At 48.0% G+C, this 16,374-nt stretch overlaps 1 protein-coding gene across 1 annotated transcript in view; it reads left to right on the forward strand.

Annotated features, from left to right (window-relative positions):
- col4a4 (collagen, type IV, alpha 4) overlaps window positions 1–16,374 on the forward strand; it is a 33,090-nt gene that overhangs the window by 5,579 nt on the left and 11,137 nt on the right. The window contains exons 6-30 of the mRNA XM_040191628.2: window positions 92–136; window positions 236–352; window positions 455–523; window positions 1,004–1,039; window positions 4,769–4,831; window positions 4,987–5,022; window positions 5,469–5,510; window positions 5,910–5,990; window positions 6,087–6,131; window positions 6,366–6,428; window positions 6,498–6,542; window positions 6,673–6,726; window positions 13,085–13,145; window positions 13,225–13,329; window positions 13,777–13,932; window positions 14,003–14,092; window positions 14,196–14,356; window positions 14,494–14,566; window positions 14,651–14,757; window positions 14,921–15,104; window positions 15,238–15,306; window positions 15,393–15,500; window positions 15,702–15,770; window positions 15,883–16,032; window positions 16,120–16,281. Coding sequence (XP_040047562.2) covers window positions 92–136; window positions 236–352; window positions 455–523; window positions 1,004–1,039; window positions 4,769–4,831; window positions 4,987–5,022; window positions 5,469–5,510; window positions 5,910–5,990; window positions 6,087–6,131; window positions 6,366–6,428; window positions 6,498–6,542; window positions 6,673–6,726; window positions 13,085–13,145; window positions 13,225–13,329; window positions 13,777–13,932; window positions 14,003–14,092; window positions 14,196–14,356; window positions 14,494–14,566; window positions 14,651–14,757; window positions 14,921–15,104; window positions 15,238–15,306; window positions 15,393–15,500; window positions 15,702–15,770; window positions 15,883–16,032; window positions 16,120–16,281 — 2,191 coding nt within the window. The remainder of the gene's footprint in view (window positions 1–91; window positions 137–235; window positions 353–454; window positions 524–1,003; window positions 1,040–4,768; window positions 4,832–4,986; window positions 5,023–5,468; window positions 5,511–5,909; window positions 5,991–6,086; window positions 6,132–6,365; window positions 6,429–6,497; window positions 6,543–6,672; window positions 6,727–13,084; window positions 13,146–13,224; window positions 13,330–13,776; window positions 13,933–14,002; window positions 14,093–14,195; window positions 14,357–14,493; window positions 14,567–14,650; window positions 14,758–14,920; window positions 15,105–15,237; window positions 15,307–15,392; window positions 15,501–15,701; window positions 15,771–15,882; window positions 16,033–16,119; window positions 16,282–16,374) is intronic.

A 16,374-nucleotide genomic window follows, 5' to 3' on the forward strand; every position in this document is an offset into this window, starting at 1 on the left:
CGACACGCTGACGTCTACTGATCAAACAGAAGCCTCCATTTGGCTCAGAACCAGAGCTCCAGTTTGACGCTTTTCTTTTCTTTTATTCAAGGGAAACGGTGGCGTCCCCGGTTTTCCCGGTTTGGAAGGAATCCCGGTAAGAAGCCCCGCCCACTCCAACATCTCTACCGCTCTGATTGGCTCAGACGTGGTAAAGTCAAAGATCAAACTATGAGCCTGTGTTTTGTATTTTCAGGGTCACCCGGGTCCGGCTGGAGGTCCTGGTTTTCCCGGTCTGGATGGGTGTAACGGGACCAGAGGAGTGAGAGGAGACCCTGGGCTTCCCGGAGGAACTGGACCCGACGGAGAACCGGTCAGAGCCACCAATTGATCAATAACTGGAACCAATCGTTTACAGAGCAGTAGTATACGCAATGTGATATGATCAATGTGGTAAAAGACTTTTATTCTGAAGGGTTCTGAAGGACTGAAAGGGTTCCCAGGAGATCCAGCCGTCTACTTTGTACAGTACCCTGGAGTACCTGTGAGTACACGTATACACAGTTTAGATGTTTAGATGATTGATTATTAAAATAGCTGCAGATTCATATATTAGGATCACTTTGGCGGAAGAAGTACTCAAATAATTTACTTTAATAGTGCTGCAACTAACAATTATTTTGATAATCCTCTCCGTGCTCATCTTTGCGGCTCGTTTGACGTAATAATATCGCAACACAACAAATCAATGATGAAATTGATTTCCAACACTTAACAATCGATTTCATCAATTCGTTGTTTCAGCCCTATTTACTTACAAGATGTAGAATGGCAAAAAGTACTATACTGTATGTACCACTGAGATGTAGTACGGTAAAAAGTATAACATGTACCTCTGAGAAGTACAAGTACATGTGTAACCTTGTCTTGTCTAAACATCTGATTCTGTTAATGCATTCGTGATACTTCTCTGTCACAGAATGTACTAACAACGTAGTATTTGTACATTGTTCATGTTTCTCAGGGAGACGCCGGTTCCGTTGGACTTCCGGGTCGTCAGGTGAGAACAGACATCTGATCCTGGATTCATTACATCACATGTGATTTAGCTGACGCTTTTATCCAAGATAAAAGGAGCTTTTATGCACAAGAGTGCAATTTCCTCAAATAAGCCAATTTACAACTTTCTATAAATGGCGTTATAAGTACAATTTAAGTGCTACAATTTGTTAGTCTTTAGTGGAGGTAGAGTCTGAAGAGGTGTGTCTTTAGTTTGGGGTGGAAGATGTGAAGGCTCTCTGCGGTCCTGATGTCTTCAGAGAGCTCGTTCCACCATTTCGGAGCAAGGACAGCAAAGAGTGGAGATCTAGTCGAGTGTTTTGCTCTCAGTGAGGAAGGGACGAGTAGTTCTGCAGATGCAGAGCGGAGAGTGCGCATCGGGATGTCGGGTAGGACCAGGTCCTGGATGTAAGCTGGACCCGATCCATTCACAGCATGGTACCTGAGCACCATGGTTAGAACTGGATGAGCCACCGGTACCAGTGAAGAGAGCGGAGGAGTGGAGGAGTGAGGGAGAACTTAGGAAGGTTAAAGACCAGTGGAGCTGCTGCATTCTGGATGAGCTGCAGAGGTGGAATGGAGGTAGCAGGAGTCCTGCAGGAGAGAGTTACAGTAGTCCAGGAGGGAGACGACAACAGCCTGTACAATCAGTAATGTTGGGAGTCAGGAAGAGTTGGCTGTCGATTGTGACGCCGAGGTTCCTAGCGGTTAAAGTGGGTGTTAACACAGAGTTGCCAAAGTTGACAGTCGAGTCCTGGGTCGGAGAGTCTTTTCCTGGAAAGTAGTTCAGTCTTGTCGGGGTTGATTTTCAGATGGTGGGCGGATCCACTGAGAGATGTCAGTCAGACAGGCAGAGATCCGTGCCGCCACCTGGGTGTCCGAATGAGAGAAGGAGAGGATTAGTTGGGTGTCATCGGCATAGCTGTGGTAGGAGAAGCCATGCGAGCGAATGACAGCGCCAAGAGAGTTGGTGTAGTGCGAGAAGAGAAGGGGACCCAGGATGGAACCCTGAGGAACTCCCGTAGTAAGAGGACAAGGTTCCATCACAGATCCTCGCCAGGTTACCCGGTAGGTGCGGCCGTTGAGGTAGGACGAGAGAAGGAAGAGAGCAGAGCCTGTGACACCAAGTTCCTGAAGGGAGGAGATAAGGATCTGGTGATTGACTGTGTCAAATGCAGCAGAGGGGTGCAGAAGGATGAGGACAGAGAGGCGGCTCTAGCAGTGTGGAGCTGCTCTGAGACAGCAAGGAGAGCAGTCTCTGTGGAACGCCCTTGAAGCCTGACTGGTGGGGGTCAAGGAGGTTGTTATAGTGGAGATAAGAGGAGAGTTGGTTAAAGATCGCACGTTCAAGAGTTTTGGACAAAAAGGGAAGAAGAGAGACCGTCTGTGTTTTCTTCAGAAGGGTTGAGGGTGGGTTTCTTCAGGAGAGGGTTGACTCTTGCCTCCTTCAGAGAAAACAGCCAGATAACAGAGCATTGTTGATGAGACAGGTGAGGAACGGAGAAGGTCAGGAGCGATAGATTGTAGAAGATGTGATGGAATTGGGTCAAGAGGGCAGGTGGTCGACGGGCAGAGGTTACTAGGGTAAGAATTTGGTTAGGAGACAGGGGGGTGAAAGAGGAAAGTGAGGGCGATTGAGGTGAAGCCAGTGGGACGCAAGTAGTAGGAGGTGTGTTTGAGAAAGAGGAGCGTATGTCAGCTATTTTCTTGGTAAAGTAGTTGATAAAGAGCTTTTGGCAGCAGAGATAGAAGAAGAAAAAGAGGAGAGAAGAGATTGAAATTCGAGCAGGTCCTCAGGTCGTTTATATTTACGGCATCTCCTTTCCGACGCTCGCATGGTGGCTCTCATGGCACGGACCGGTTGAGACAGCCACGGAGCCGGAGGGGATTTGCCAGTCCGTCGTGTCGTAAGAGGGCAGAGAGAGTCTAGAGAGGAGGAAAGAGTTGAGAGGAGAGTCTCTGCAGCAGCGTTCGGATGCAAGAGTGAGAAGGAGTCAGTTGAAGGGAGAGCTGATAGAACAGAGGAGGGAGAGAGGAAGAGAATCTTGCGACGAACAGGTACAGAGTCAGTCAATGGGGTCGTTAGTTATAGAGAGGAGATGAAGAAGTGATCAGACACATGAAGTGGAGTTACAGAGAGGTTAGTGGTGGAGCAGTTTCTAGTGAAGATGTAGTCAAGGTGATTGCCGGCTTTGTGAGGAGGAGGAGAGGGACTGAGTGACAGAGCGAAGGAAGAAAGTAGGTGTAAGAGGTCAGATGACTTCTCTGTCTGGATGTTGAAGTCACCCAGGAGGACGAGCGGAGGGACATTTTCAGGGAAGTTGGACAGGAGAATGTCCAGTTCTTCCAAGAAATGACCCAAGGAGCCTGGCGGACGGTAAAGGACCACAATGGTTAATTGTACCGTGTGAGTAACTGTTACAGCATGGAATTCAAAGGACAATGGGGTGGATGGTGGAAGAGGGTAAAGAGAAAAGCTCCATTTGGGTGAGATGAGTAGACCGGTGCCACCACCCCTGCCAGTGGGCCTGGGAGTGTGGCTGAAGGAGAAGGCGGAGGAGAGAGCGGCTGGGGTGGATGTGTTCTCAGGTGTGATCCAGGTCTCGGTGAGAAGGAGATGAAGTCAGCCTTGCGAGTAGCTGACTGGCAGTTCCAGAGGCCTCCTGTGACGAGGTGCTGGACGTGTGTGGAGCGGGTGGGATCGGTGAGAGAGGATACGATAGAGAGCGGATCTGGCCCGAGGCCTGTAGTATCTGTGGGAAGAGGTTCGGACAGGTACGGGTAAAGGGGTCAAACACATAATTAAAACTAGAAGAAGGCGCCGCATTCAGCCGCCCCGAAGACTCCACGAAAGACTCCTTAGTCTTTGTCCTGCTCGTCTTGACTCCACGAAAGACTCCTTAGTCTTTGTCCTGCTCATCTTGACTCCACGAAAGACTCCTTAGTCTTTGTCCTGCTCGTCTTCATGCTGCGAGGATAAGCTCGATCTGTAGTTAAATACTCCCTCGTTAGTGGAAGTCGGCTACAGCTGCGCTGACCACTCCCCCGTCGTTTAGGAGACAAAAGGTCGATTGGCCTCGACAGAAACTCCTCAAAATGCAAAACACCAATAGCTTGACACCCTAATCAGTGAACAAACACCATGTGGCGTTTTGACAAACTGAGAGTTTAAGGATTCAAGTCTTATTTGATTGAGAAAACAAGGCAAAGCAGACTTAGATCAGGTGAAACCCAGCAGAGTTAGGAGGGCACACTGGTAGTTAACTTAATACTACAGTCTACAGCGCCAACTGGCTCAAAGAGTGAAAGAGTTTAAGCAAACTAGCAGCCAAGATAAACTCAAACAGAGAGAACTGGCAGTAAAACGGCAAGAACTAAAGCAAACCAGCAATCAAATTAACTTTAATTTAACACTAGAATCAACACCAAATTTAGCAGACTAGCTTGGTTTAAAGAAAAAGATACTTAGTCCGATTTCAGGTCGCCTGGATGTCTGATGGCCTTGGAGAAGTTTATATGATTTATTTCACATTTATGTCACGTTTAACTTAGTAAGAAGTTAAATAATTCATATTGCTACATTTATATAACGATCGTTAGTGTTTTTTGTTCATGATCGGGGAAATACATTGTAGGATTATTTTTATTTAAACACATTAAATGAGCAATTCTTCTGCTTTGTGAGTACTTTTACTTCTCTATGTGTACTGAGAGGAGGTTTTGTCCGCAGGGGGAACCAGGTCTCCCCGGGCCGGCTGGGGATCTGGGTCCATCGGGACCAGATGGAACCAACGTGAGTACCGTAGAACATAATCCCAATAAATATGAATACTACTTTAAATAATTATTACTTTATCAATATGAAGATACTGTAAACAATGCGTTTATAAATGTATTTTATTTTTTTATGACTGGGCTGATTGTACAGGTGCACGTTTGTCTCTACAGGGTTTCCCGGGTCAGCAGGGTTCCAGGGGTCCACCTGTAAGTAATATAAGTACATTTACTCAAGTACTTAAGTACTCTGATGACTCACTTAAATTGTTGACTTCTATTTTGTGTTACTTCATATTCTGCTACATCAAGGAAATCCTTATATATTATATACATTTAGTTATTAAATTAAGGAAAAGATGATTCATGAATTAAAAAGTAGCATAGCATAGAGTAAACAACAACAACAAAATTAATCTACACGGTAGTTGTACTTCAGTAAAGTACTCCATTTATAATAATAATGTGTAATATTTTTAGAATGTTGTATTTCTACCTCACTTAAATAAAGATTATTATTATTATTGATTAGTGTGAAAAAACACACGTAGAACAATCACATTACTGATTATTGATCATAATACTTGTATTTGACAGGGAGTTTCTGGGTTTTTGATCAATCAATAATGTAATATTCATACTTGTTTATGTTTCAGGGAGAAAGAGGTCGTTCTCTGCCAGGACAGAAAGGAGACGAGGTACAAATATTCACATTTATTTATCAACTTTAGCAGCACTGTGGTGGTATTGTACTGTTGTTTGTTGGTAGTATTTTGGTTATATCTTGTACTGTGGTAGTATTGTAGAACTGTGTGGTAGTATTCAGGATCAGGAATCAGGAATCAGGAACATTTATTACCAAATATGTCAGACATACAAGGAATTTTACTTGGTGGTTGGTGCGTAACATCAGACAGTACGACGATGGACGACAAGACACATAAGACAACATCTTCGAGAACAACATAGACTACTACTGTGCTACTGTGTAGTACTGTGGTAGTATTGGTAGTATGTATGTATGTGGTAGTATTGTAGTAGTGTGTGGTAGTATTGTGGTACTGTGGCAGTATTGCAGTAATGTGTGTTCTCCACAGGGGGATCAGGGCCTCCAGGGTCAACCGGGTCCATTTGAGTACGTCGACCCTCCAGAAGACCTATACCTCAAAGGAGATAAGGTGGGCGGGACCTAAGCCGACCACCACCAATCAGATTATTATACTGTTCTGCTATGGTTCTAATGTCCTGGGACTCTTCTTTTTGGGGTTCGTCAGGGTTCTCAGGGGCCTAAAGGAGTCTGTGGACGGCAAGGAATGTCGGTAAGTTCAGACATCTGACTAATCTCTGGAACATCTGGCCAAAGGAGCATTGGGTTCCTCTGAACACAGGGTTCTACTGAAAATAAGCTTCTGTAAACACAGGATGAGATGATGCTATGAAAGAAAAAACATTCATTGTCATTCACTTTGTTAATGTTGTCATCAAGTGAGAACATCAAGTTATTGAACGCATATCTGTTGACCTCGAAGGCGATGATTTTTTTGGGATTTAAGGGTTTGGACAGTCTCACCGGGATCAAAGGAGAGAAAGGGATTGTGGGATTTCCTGGTTCCAGGGTGAGTAACCTTCTTGTTGATTGGTATATGCTCCATTCAGATCAATAATTAAACACTCTTGTGCCCCAGGGGTTTTCAGGTAACCCTGGTCGTCCCGGAGAAAGAGGATTCAAGGTGAGCTAACAACAGTAATCTAAAAGCTGCTCTATTAATAACTTCTTACTAATTATACGACTTACTGGTTGTTCGATCATTGACCCGTCGAGCTTATCTGAAACAAGCTTTTTAACCTATTTTATTTCAGGGGATTCAAGGGAGTCCAGGTCTGCCGGGTCTAATTGGGCGAGATGGTCCAAAGGTCAGTCTTCTCTTGAGCTCTTCTCTGAGGACCACATGCAGGGAGGGAATTAACTCCTCTGATTGGTCGCATTAAGACACAAGGATCGAACATCACCGCATCAGTTTGCATCGATACAAAATCCATCCATCCATTTTTCTCTGCTTATTTGAGGTTAGCAGCAGGTCCAGCAGGTCCCCCCAAGTATCCAAGACATGCATCTGCAGATTAGATTATACGATTTCAAAGTTGATCATTGATCTCTGGCCTATGGTGCTCTGGTACCAGGTAGACCTTTGAGCCACCTTACGTTCGAACATCACATTACATCACATGCCATTTCAATTTCAACTCATTAAATAGAAAATACTTTATTACACATGCATAAAATATGAATTGTGCAACGTCTTTGCCGATTGGACTCCATCATAAAGTACTATCACCAGCATCGTGAAGTACTATCTGAGGTCCACCAGGCCTAATCCCCCAAAAGACATTTATCTTATATGAATACTCAATAAATAGATAAATACCTCACATCGTGCCGTAGTGAAATCCCTAAGCCACCACAGAGGTTAGACATGACAGAAGTTAAACGTCCAGGGGTTAAAGTCAAACCAGGTAAGAGACCTGGTAAGTCACAGCCCAGAAGAGCCAATCACAACCCGGGTTTATCCGACGGAGACCTAGAAAGAACGTTACCTGGATGGGTCTTACAAAATCGGCCCCAGACCATAGGATGATGTCATCTTGATGGGACTTACACCTTTGGCCCCCGACATGGCACAGATGACACCTTGATGGGCCTTAAGGCTAGTTTATGCTTCTGCGTTTTCAGAGCGACGCCGATGCAGGTCCCCCTTGCGTGTCCCTTGCGTCGCTTTTCACACCTCCTTGCGTCCTTGCGTGGTCGACCCATTTTTATAGGCTTGTGTCGAAAGCAACGCAAGCCTCCCGCAGCGCACCAGGCTGTGATTGGTCCGCTAAGTACTTCCTTTAGGTAGTCTCACATTTCTGCTTTCATAGCCCGATACTGCCATTATTAAAATAAAGACTGTTTACGAGAGAACGGATCAGATTGAAGAACTTTTTTTGGAAGAAATGCGTAAATATGAGCGCTTATACGACCCGTCATTGGCGGGTTTAGAAGCGGGTTGGATTCACGGAGGGAGATCGCCGCAAACGCCGGTTTGCCGGTCGAGAGGAACAAAGTTGTGGAGGAAAATACGGGACAAATGTGTCCGCGATGAAAAGCAGCAGTGTGGATGCACGGGGCAATAAAGTCTATGATAAATAAATAAACAAATAAATAAATAGACGTGACTCTGTAGGTCGTCTTCAACAAAACACGTGACTCCACCTGTTGTTCTGGAGGTGAATCGCTCTGCAACACACGCGAGACTTTACAACCAGGAAGTGAAACCAGTGCGTCGACGCGACGACGCAAACGCAGAAGCATGCGCCGGCCTTAACACCCACGGCCCTCACTAGAATGATGTCATCTGATGGGTCTTACGCAGTCGGGCCCCCGCCGTAGTAAAGATGAAATCTTGACCAGTAATGGAGAACATGAACACAAAGACCAGTGAACAGTAAACAGCAGCCGGAATGGCAGCTAACATGAGAGAGAATATACCAATAGCATACCCGATTCAACAACTACATGTTAGGGTAAGAAACGTCAAGATACAGAGCGAACTCCTGTCAACCTGCGTACCCAAGTGCCACGGGAACGCCACCACCACCAGTTATATGCATCCGTAAAGGATTTTAAGGCTTCAATGATCTTTGAATCTCTAGTATCATGTTTACGTCTGGGCGGATATACGATGTGAAAGCAGAGGAAGACCACCGTCCCATTTTTTGAAGGGATGTAGCAGAGACACCTTGGTTAGCAGCAGAAGTAGCAGCCCCTATCCTAAATCAGTGCCCGGAGTATAGCTGAGGTGATAAATGTAGTAGTGAGAGGATAACCTTAAAATGATGGTTAAACCAAGTCTTGGATAATGGAACATTGCCTGGGGTCATAAACTGGGGTCTCAACTGTAGGAACTTTACCATGGACATAAACGGGGAAAACCCGGAGTCTACCCGAGCCACAATTACGGCGCAAGCACCTCCACATTTGGAGTGTTTAAGGCGTAAGTTATAATGACTAGTATGAAAGGTCAAATCGCCAAAGGCGATGTCTGTTTGAGAGTTGAAGGATTTAGTTGAGGTAGTAAATTCACCACACCTGAGAAAAGCATAGAAAGCTAAGGAAAACACAGCTTCGAGCAAGGCATCAACATAGGGGGCAAACACACCTGCTCTGAGAACATTCAGCATCCTGTGAAAAATAGGAAGTGTAATAGGCTGCCTGCGGTCTAAATCCTGAGGCACTGATTTAGCGATGCCTTTTAGCAGTAGTTTGACAGCCGCATTAGAAAATAAACTGGTTGCGGCAGGATCGTATTATCTAACATTAAATTGAATGCCTGCAAGTAAACTGCAGATATATGGAGGTTTGAAATGCCGCACCTCCACGCAATAACAAATAAAGGCACAAACTGTGTTGATGAGAACAGGTTTAAGAGGCATGCTAACCCTGTTCCGGAAAGCCTGGAATTTAAAACGGGAAAGCGAATCAGCCAGTGTATTCAGATGACCGGGCACATGCCGGGCGGTGATTATAAAGTCATGTGTGACGGCTGACCAGGTGATGCTTCTCATGAAAGGCATGATATCTTTAGAAGAGGAGCGCCCTCTAATAATGTCAACTACTGCTTGGTTATCGCACAGGTCGGAGATGCGCTTGCATTTCCAGTGCCGCCCCCAGACATAGAAGGCCACGGCAACGGGCTCAATTTCCTACAATGCTGAGGACGCTTCAAACTCTGCGAAAGGCGAAGGCCAGCGGTCCGCAAACCACTGCCCTTGAAAATGACCCCCAAAACCCACTGATGGAGCAGCATCTGTGTAGAACCTTAAAGAGTCCGACAAATACACCAGATCATCATAAAAGAATGTGACCCCATTCCACTTATCGAGCAGATGAGACCAGAACCTTAAGTCTGAACGACACCCTTCATCAAGACACACCAATTCGTGCAATTTGTCCACGGAAGAAGCCCTGTCCAACAACCGAGAGATGAACGAGCGCCGCTGTGGAATGACGCGCATGGCAAAATTAAGATGCCCCAGTAGAGAGTAACTGTCGCTCTGTTATGTTTCCCCCCGCAACATACGACTTGGACATCTCGCGAATGCGCTGCAATTTTGCCACTGGTAGGGCCGCTTTCATGTCAACAGTATCCAGCATAATACCCAGGAACTCAAGACGTGTGTCTGGCCCCATGGTCTTCTCCTCTGAGAGGGGAACGCCGAGTGAGTGGAAACACTTTCTCAATGTATCCAGCGATGCGCCTGCCCCTACGTGTACCAACAGGAAATCATCCAGTGAAGAACAGCTGGAACCCTTATTCTATTCAGCAGTATCCAGCAAAGTGCTTTGGCAACTTGATCAAAGATACCAGGGCTGCTCCTGCACCCAAAAGTTAACCGTACCCCGAAATAGAACTTGATTCTGAATAGATGCCACTGGGAAGGATAGATCGGAACTATTTCTTACCAGGGTATTTGCCAGTGGCTACTCCTATCGGACTGGTGCGAAACACCGTGAGGGGAGAGGACTTGAACGGTCCGATCACATACTTCCTCCTGATCTCTTTCTCAATCAGCTGACAAACGGTATTGGGATCATTAACCGCAGACTGCACATTTTTTGCCACATACGTTACAGCAGGCAAAGCCATGACTCCGACACGGAACCCTTGTGACAACCCGGTTAACAGATGGTCTACAAACACAGAATCAGGATGAGAAGACTGTTCAACAGATAGCGCTTGCAGATTTATTGGTGTAGACGGATGCTGCATCAAAATGTCTTTGGCCCACGACGTTTCCCTCCCCGTGGAGATAATCTGGACGTGCGCCGGGGTCAGACTGACCAGGGATGCGCATCCTTGCAGAAGATGCATATGTGAAGAAAACAACAGTTTTGATACGTGCATACGCTTTCATTGAAGCTCCTACAAATGAGTGTTTTATCCAGTTTAGGCACCTCACGGGCAGAGAATGTAGGCGGAAACAGAGCCGCGGGACACAACTGATCCAGGTGGCCCGGATTCCCGCAGGAACTGCACGACACGGTTTGCGTGCCACCCGCGACCATGAGCAATTACTCCGTATCCAGCACGGACCAGTTCACACGGGAGTTGTATTGCGTGATATACAGGGCGGCTTTGCTGGAAAAAGCCTTATGGTACTGGTCTGAGTTTGTACCCTATGGTTGAATGCACTTATTGTAAGTTGCTTTGGATAAAAGCGTCAGCTAAATGACATGTAATGTAAAATATGTTCCTTCCATACTTCAGATGTAGATCACCGCCATGTGACATGTACGCATCTAACTCCTGTCTTCTGTCAGGGAAGACCGCACATAACACGTCCCGAAATACGCCAAACGCAACCAGGAACTGTTCGATCGACAGATCTCTGAGCAGCCGTGGATCTGCCGACTTAAACACAGCAGCAGTGTTACCACCGGAGGCTACGCTAGTCTCACACTCAGGGGATGGCAACATGATGCTAACGGGATTGATGTCTCTACCTTGTAGTATTTTAGACCTCAGCCGAGGAGTGATGTTTGCTGCCTGTGGGATGTACGGCCTACCCATTGCTGGAGCCGGGAATGCAAAAGCCAGCGAATGTTGGGTGACTTCTATTTGTGCTGACGTGGAAGGCTGAGTGCGCAAAGCGGCTGCCTGCCGCATGGAGCCCTGGTTGGCGGCGACGGTGGCTGCTGCTGTGGACTGACTCGTCGCGTCTTCCAAGGACTGCAGCCGAGCATCAATGGTGTGCAGAGAACTCACCAGGGACTGCAGGGTAGTGAGAACTATGTTGTCGGCGGTGGATGAGCCAGGAGTTGCTGGTGGAGCGAGCGTATGCGACGTACCCGCTTTCTTCCTCGCCTGTGGTGCTGGAGACGAGCCGGCTTTCCTCTCTCTTTTCCGCACCCGCTGCAGCCGCGGGTTGGGGCTCAGCCCGGTTACTGCTAGCTGTAAGCCCGATTAGCTCTTGTAGCTGGGATAACGGCAGGCCTGGTGATGGAATCACGCCCCGATCCGCAAGCTGAGCCAAGAGTGACGCTCGATCGGCTGGAGGGGAGCTGCTGCGCAGCGGCAGGCGAGAGCTTCTGCGCTGGGCGCCCTGCGGGCTGGAATCCCGTGACCTGCCTCTCCTGGCAACGGATCCACCTCAGAATCTGACATGATCCTGACCCACATGGCTAAACTACAGATGATAAACAATTTCTCCATATGCATTCGCATCCGCTACACACTGAAATGACAGCTGACAGGCAACAGAGAGTTTTTACAAGTTTGACAGCCACTACGTGATTGGCTCCCTGAACCGTGTGTAGAATCTGATTGGTTGCTAAAATGTGCCCGCCCCTCAATCCACTGATTGAGTAATTCCCTGGGAGGCAACCAGAGTCAGACAGATTGTCTTTCATGACTGAACTTGCGCTTAAGCTACATTTAGCTGACGCTTTTATCCAAAGCGACTTACAATAAGTACATTCAACCATATGGGTACAGACACAAGAAAGTACAATTTCATTAAATAAGCCGATCTACAACTTGATTTAGATAAGAGCCATTATAAGTCCAATGTAAGTGCTACAGTTAGTGTGTTAGTGGAGGTAGAGTCTGAAGAGGTGTGTCTTTAGTCTGAAGATGTGAAGGCTCTCTGTGGTCCTGATGTCTTCAGAGACCTCCTTCCACCATTTAGGAGCAGGACAGCAAAGAGTGGAGATCTAGTCGAGTGTTTTGCTCTCAGTGAGGAGGAACAAGCAGTTTATCACATGCAGAGCGGAGAGTGCGGGTCGGGATGTCGGGATGGACCAGGTCCTGGATGTAAGCTGGACCCCATCCATTCACAGCATGGTACGTGAGCACCATGTTTAGAATTGGTGTTCGTTATCGACAAACCATGATTAGTACTAAAGTCCAAGAGAACTATAGAGTCGGCAGGAGGCCTTTCCAGGACCTCTATCATCGATTTCAATAAGGCTGTATACTCTGAACTGCTGTTTGGTGCATACACACAAGAGCCTTACTCTTCGCAACCTGCAGGCGTAGTGGGGCAACGCTTTTGGACACCGGGGAAACACGGCGCACACCTTGGGGTCAACCCTACTCCACGATTTTTGAAAATGAATAATTAGCGCCTCATCCTTAACGTCTTTATCAAATTCAATACTATTAGATCAAAGAACAAGGCTGTCTGTCCATCTCGTTCCTGATATAGTTAATTAATGGACCTCTATGTTAAGGGCATGCTGGGAAATCCAGGTGCCAAAGGCCTCCCCAGGGACGTGAAAGTAACACACAAAGGTACAAATCATTACATTGGGTCAGCTGGATGATGTCATCACTGTGGTCTGATGTCAGCTGAACTCCTCCTGTCTTACAGGTGACTTCGGAGATCCCGGGGCCCCCGGACCAAGGGGCCCTCCCGGAGACGTCGGGACAATGGGAGCGCACGGCCCCCCCGGAGCTCGCGGCAGGTCTATACCCGGTCAGTACCTGCAGTGCCGTTGACAGCTCTGCCCACGTCTGAGGTGGCGTGACGGTGTGATGACCCTCTCCACCTGTGGCTGGCGTGCCTGGTGGGCGGGCAGAGGGTCAGGGGAGTGGGAAATCTTAAGGTAATCAGCAGCACTGGCAACACATGGGCTTTGTGTGCCAGTGCTGCTGATAAAAGGCCCTGTGGTCTCAGGTGGTCTCTCTCTCTGCCTTGAGACGTTGCTATTCAAAAGAGTATGGTTTGTTCTGACACAATACAACACTACACACACACACACACCTTCCACTCGACCTTCACCACTGAAACGACGAGTCCACGCGCCACTAGGTCAAATAAAACTCCATTCTGACTACTTGCTTGTGGTGTCCCCTCCTTGTTGTCATGGCCGTGCGGCCCAGATCGTGACAACGGTGAATAACGTCCGTTGTTCCTCTTCAGGTTCGGCAGGCGTCGTGGGTTCGAGGGGAGCTCAAGGATGCAGAGGGGACAAAGGAGATCCGGGCCAGGTGTACGAAGGCGTACCCACACCCGGAGAACCTGGAAAACCTGGAAGTCCCGGCACAAAAGGACTGAAAGGACAACAGGGGATTCCAGGTACCTAGGGAACGCCGTGTAGATTCATCTTACGTTGTCATCCCACTGACTTCCTGTTTTCGTTCCTTAGGTAGTTACTGTGTGCCCGGGGCCCCGGGAGAATATGGGGATAAAGGCGATCGGGGGCCCACGGGGGTCCAAGGCTTTCAAGGGATCAAAGGTCAGTGTCATTGTCACTGACATGAGGTTCAGTAGAAAGAGTAGAGGCTCCGGGACATTTCCTTGAGGAAATGCTGCATGCTTTGAATCTGCTTGTGTTCCAGGTAGCCGCGGCGACTGTTCTTGTGGTCCACCGGACAAACTGATGGGCCCTCCCGGCCGTGTGGGTGATCCCGGGTCTCCAGGGTCTCCGGGACCTCCGGGGGCCCCAGGGCTGAGAGGAGACAATGGTTTTCCTGGAGACGCGGGAGAACGTGGACCGCAGGTTAGTCCCCTGGGAAACAGCCGGACCTGAAGAGAAACCACAGAGAACGTTAATCACAATCACACCACCTCAGAAATAAATCTGGGGTCAGGACTTGTTGTTGGGTGTAATTCACTGGATGGTTGTTTTGTTTGCAGGGTCTGGGTGGATTTCCAGGTGTCAAAGGGTTCAAAGGTCAAAAGGGGGATTTCAGTGTGGTGGATTTTAAAGGTGAGTTAGAACGAATAGAAACTTACTCAACTCCCAACAGTCGCATCATGATGTCCCGTCCCCTGATTGGACATTTGTCTCCAGGTGAGAAAGGAAACCGGGGCCAGTCAGGCCCTCTAGGCCAACAGGGTTTTTTAGGGAGAAGAGGACTGGACGGGCCCCAGGGGGGCCCTGGAAACCCTGGCCCTGAGGTCAGTCAGGGTGAATTCACTGTCAGACTCCGTACACCTTGGAAAACCAATAAGACTCTAATATAAATAATTGTCACGGTAATTTACACTGCCGCCTCAGACTCTGATGATGTTACTGCTGGTCTGACATCCATCTTTAAACCTTTTTTTTGTTTCTTTTCAGGGAGAAAGTATTAATAGTTCTCCTGGAGATAGAGGCCTCCCTGGACTCCCAGGGCCAAAGGGCTTGTCAGGAGCTCCCGGGCCCCCGGGTCGGGGTGTAGTTGGAGCAGTGGGACAGCGTGGGGGTCCCGGGGACCCGGGACCAACGGGCTTCCCCGGAGCCCCAGGGCCAAAGGGTGTTAGAGGTAAAAATCTGAATTGAATTAGGATTTGCACTAAAAGACTGCAGATTCTGTGAAACTAACTCCTCGTCACGTCAGACTTGACTTCTCCCACTTCCTGACTCCTACCTTTCTTTGAATACACCTAATTTTGCAGGGGATAATCTGCCCTGTGTGCCCAGAAACCCAGGCCCCCCGGGAGAGAAAGGAGACACTGGAGATGAAGGTATACACCATCCACAACACTTGTCTCCTGCTCACCTGTCTGCCTATCTCCCTGTTTACCTGTCTGTCTGACCTTCTTCGCTCCAGGTTACAGAGGGCTGCCAGGTCCTCCAGGGTTTCGTGGCCTTAGTGGACCTGATGGACCTAAAGGTGACAGAGGTCAGCCTGGACTGCCTGGACCACGTGGTCGTGAAGGTACCAGGGCGCACTTGTATTACACCAACATCTCTACCACATCTGTACCACACAAAGATCTGTACCACACGAGTGTCACTCAAACATCTGTACCACCCCAACATGTGTACCGCACCCAATTGAACCACACCAAGACCTGTCCCACACCAACATTGGTACCACACTTGTTCTTTACATTGTCCTTGAATTTACCTCCTGCAGGACTTCAAGGTTGCGTTGGTGACACTGGAGAAGAAGGACGTGAAGGCATCAGCTTTAGTGGAGATCCAGGTGGGGACAGTCTGGGATGTGACTCACCCTTTCTGAGAGGACCAGAGAACTCCGTCAGAGGATGTAAATGGTTAAAATGAATAATGAGCTGTGTGGTCATTATGTTCACCAGGTGTTCCGGGGCTCCCTGGCTCTTCTGGACTCAGGGGCCCAGCGGGGGACTCTACTGTTGGGCCCTCAGGACCCATTGGCTTCCCGGGACGACCGGGCCCTCAGGGACCTAAAGGGGTCCCCGGCCCCCCCGGGATCAACGGACTAGAAGGTCAAGTTATACATTATTATCAACAAATTAATTAAATAACAAATACAATTTAAATTTAAAACTGAATGTTTTCCTGTGTTTCTCCAGGACTCCCCGGTCTGGCAGGGGGCCCCGGTGTCAAGGGCCAGAGAGGACGGGAGGGGGCCCCAGGTATAACAGGCCCCCGGGGGCCCACATACAGCTCCTGTGACGCAGGGAAGCCTGGTTCCAGGGGCCTTCCTGGCCCTCAAGGACCAGTAGGACCTCCAGGTAAAGAACACTCACTTCACTTTTCACTTACTACACTTTACTTTAATTCATTTTTTCTTCACTTTTAGCTTTACTTTACTTCTCCGTACTCAA

This window comes from Gasterosteus aculeatus, chromosome 1, assembly GCF_964276395.1.
Source record: "Gasterosteus aculeatus chromosome 1, fGasAcu3.hap1.1, whole genome shotgun sequence".
NCBI classification, from domain to species: domain Eukaryota; kingdom Metazoa; phylum Chordata; class Actinopteri; order Perciformes; family Gasterosteidae; genus Gasterosteus; species Gasterosteus aculeatus.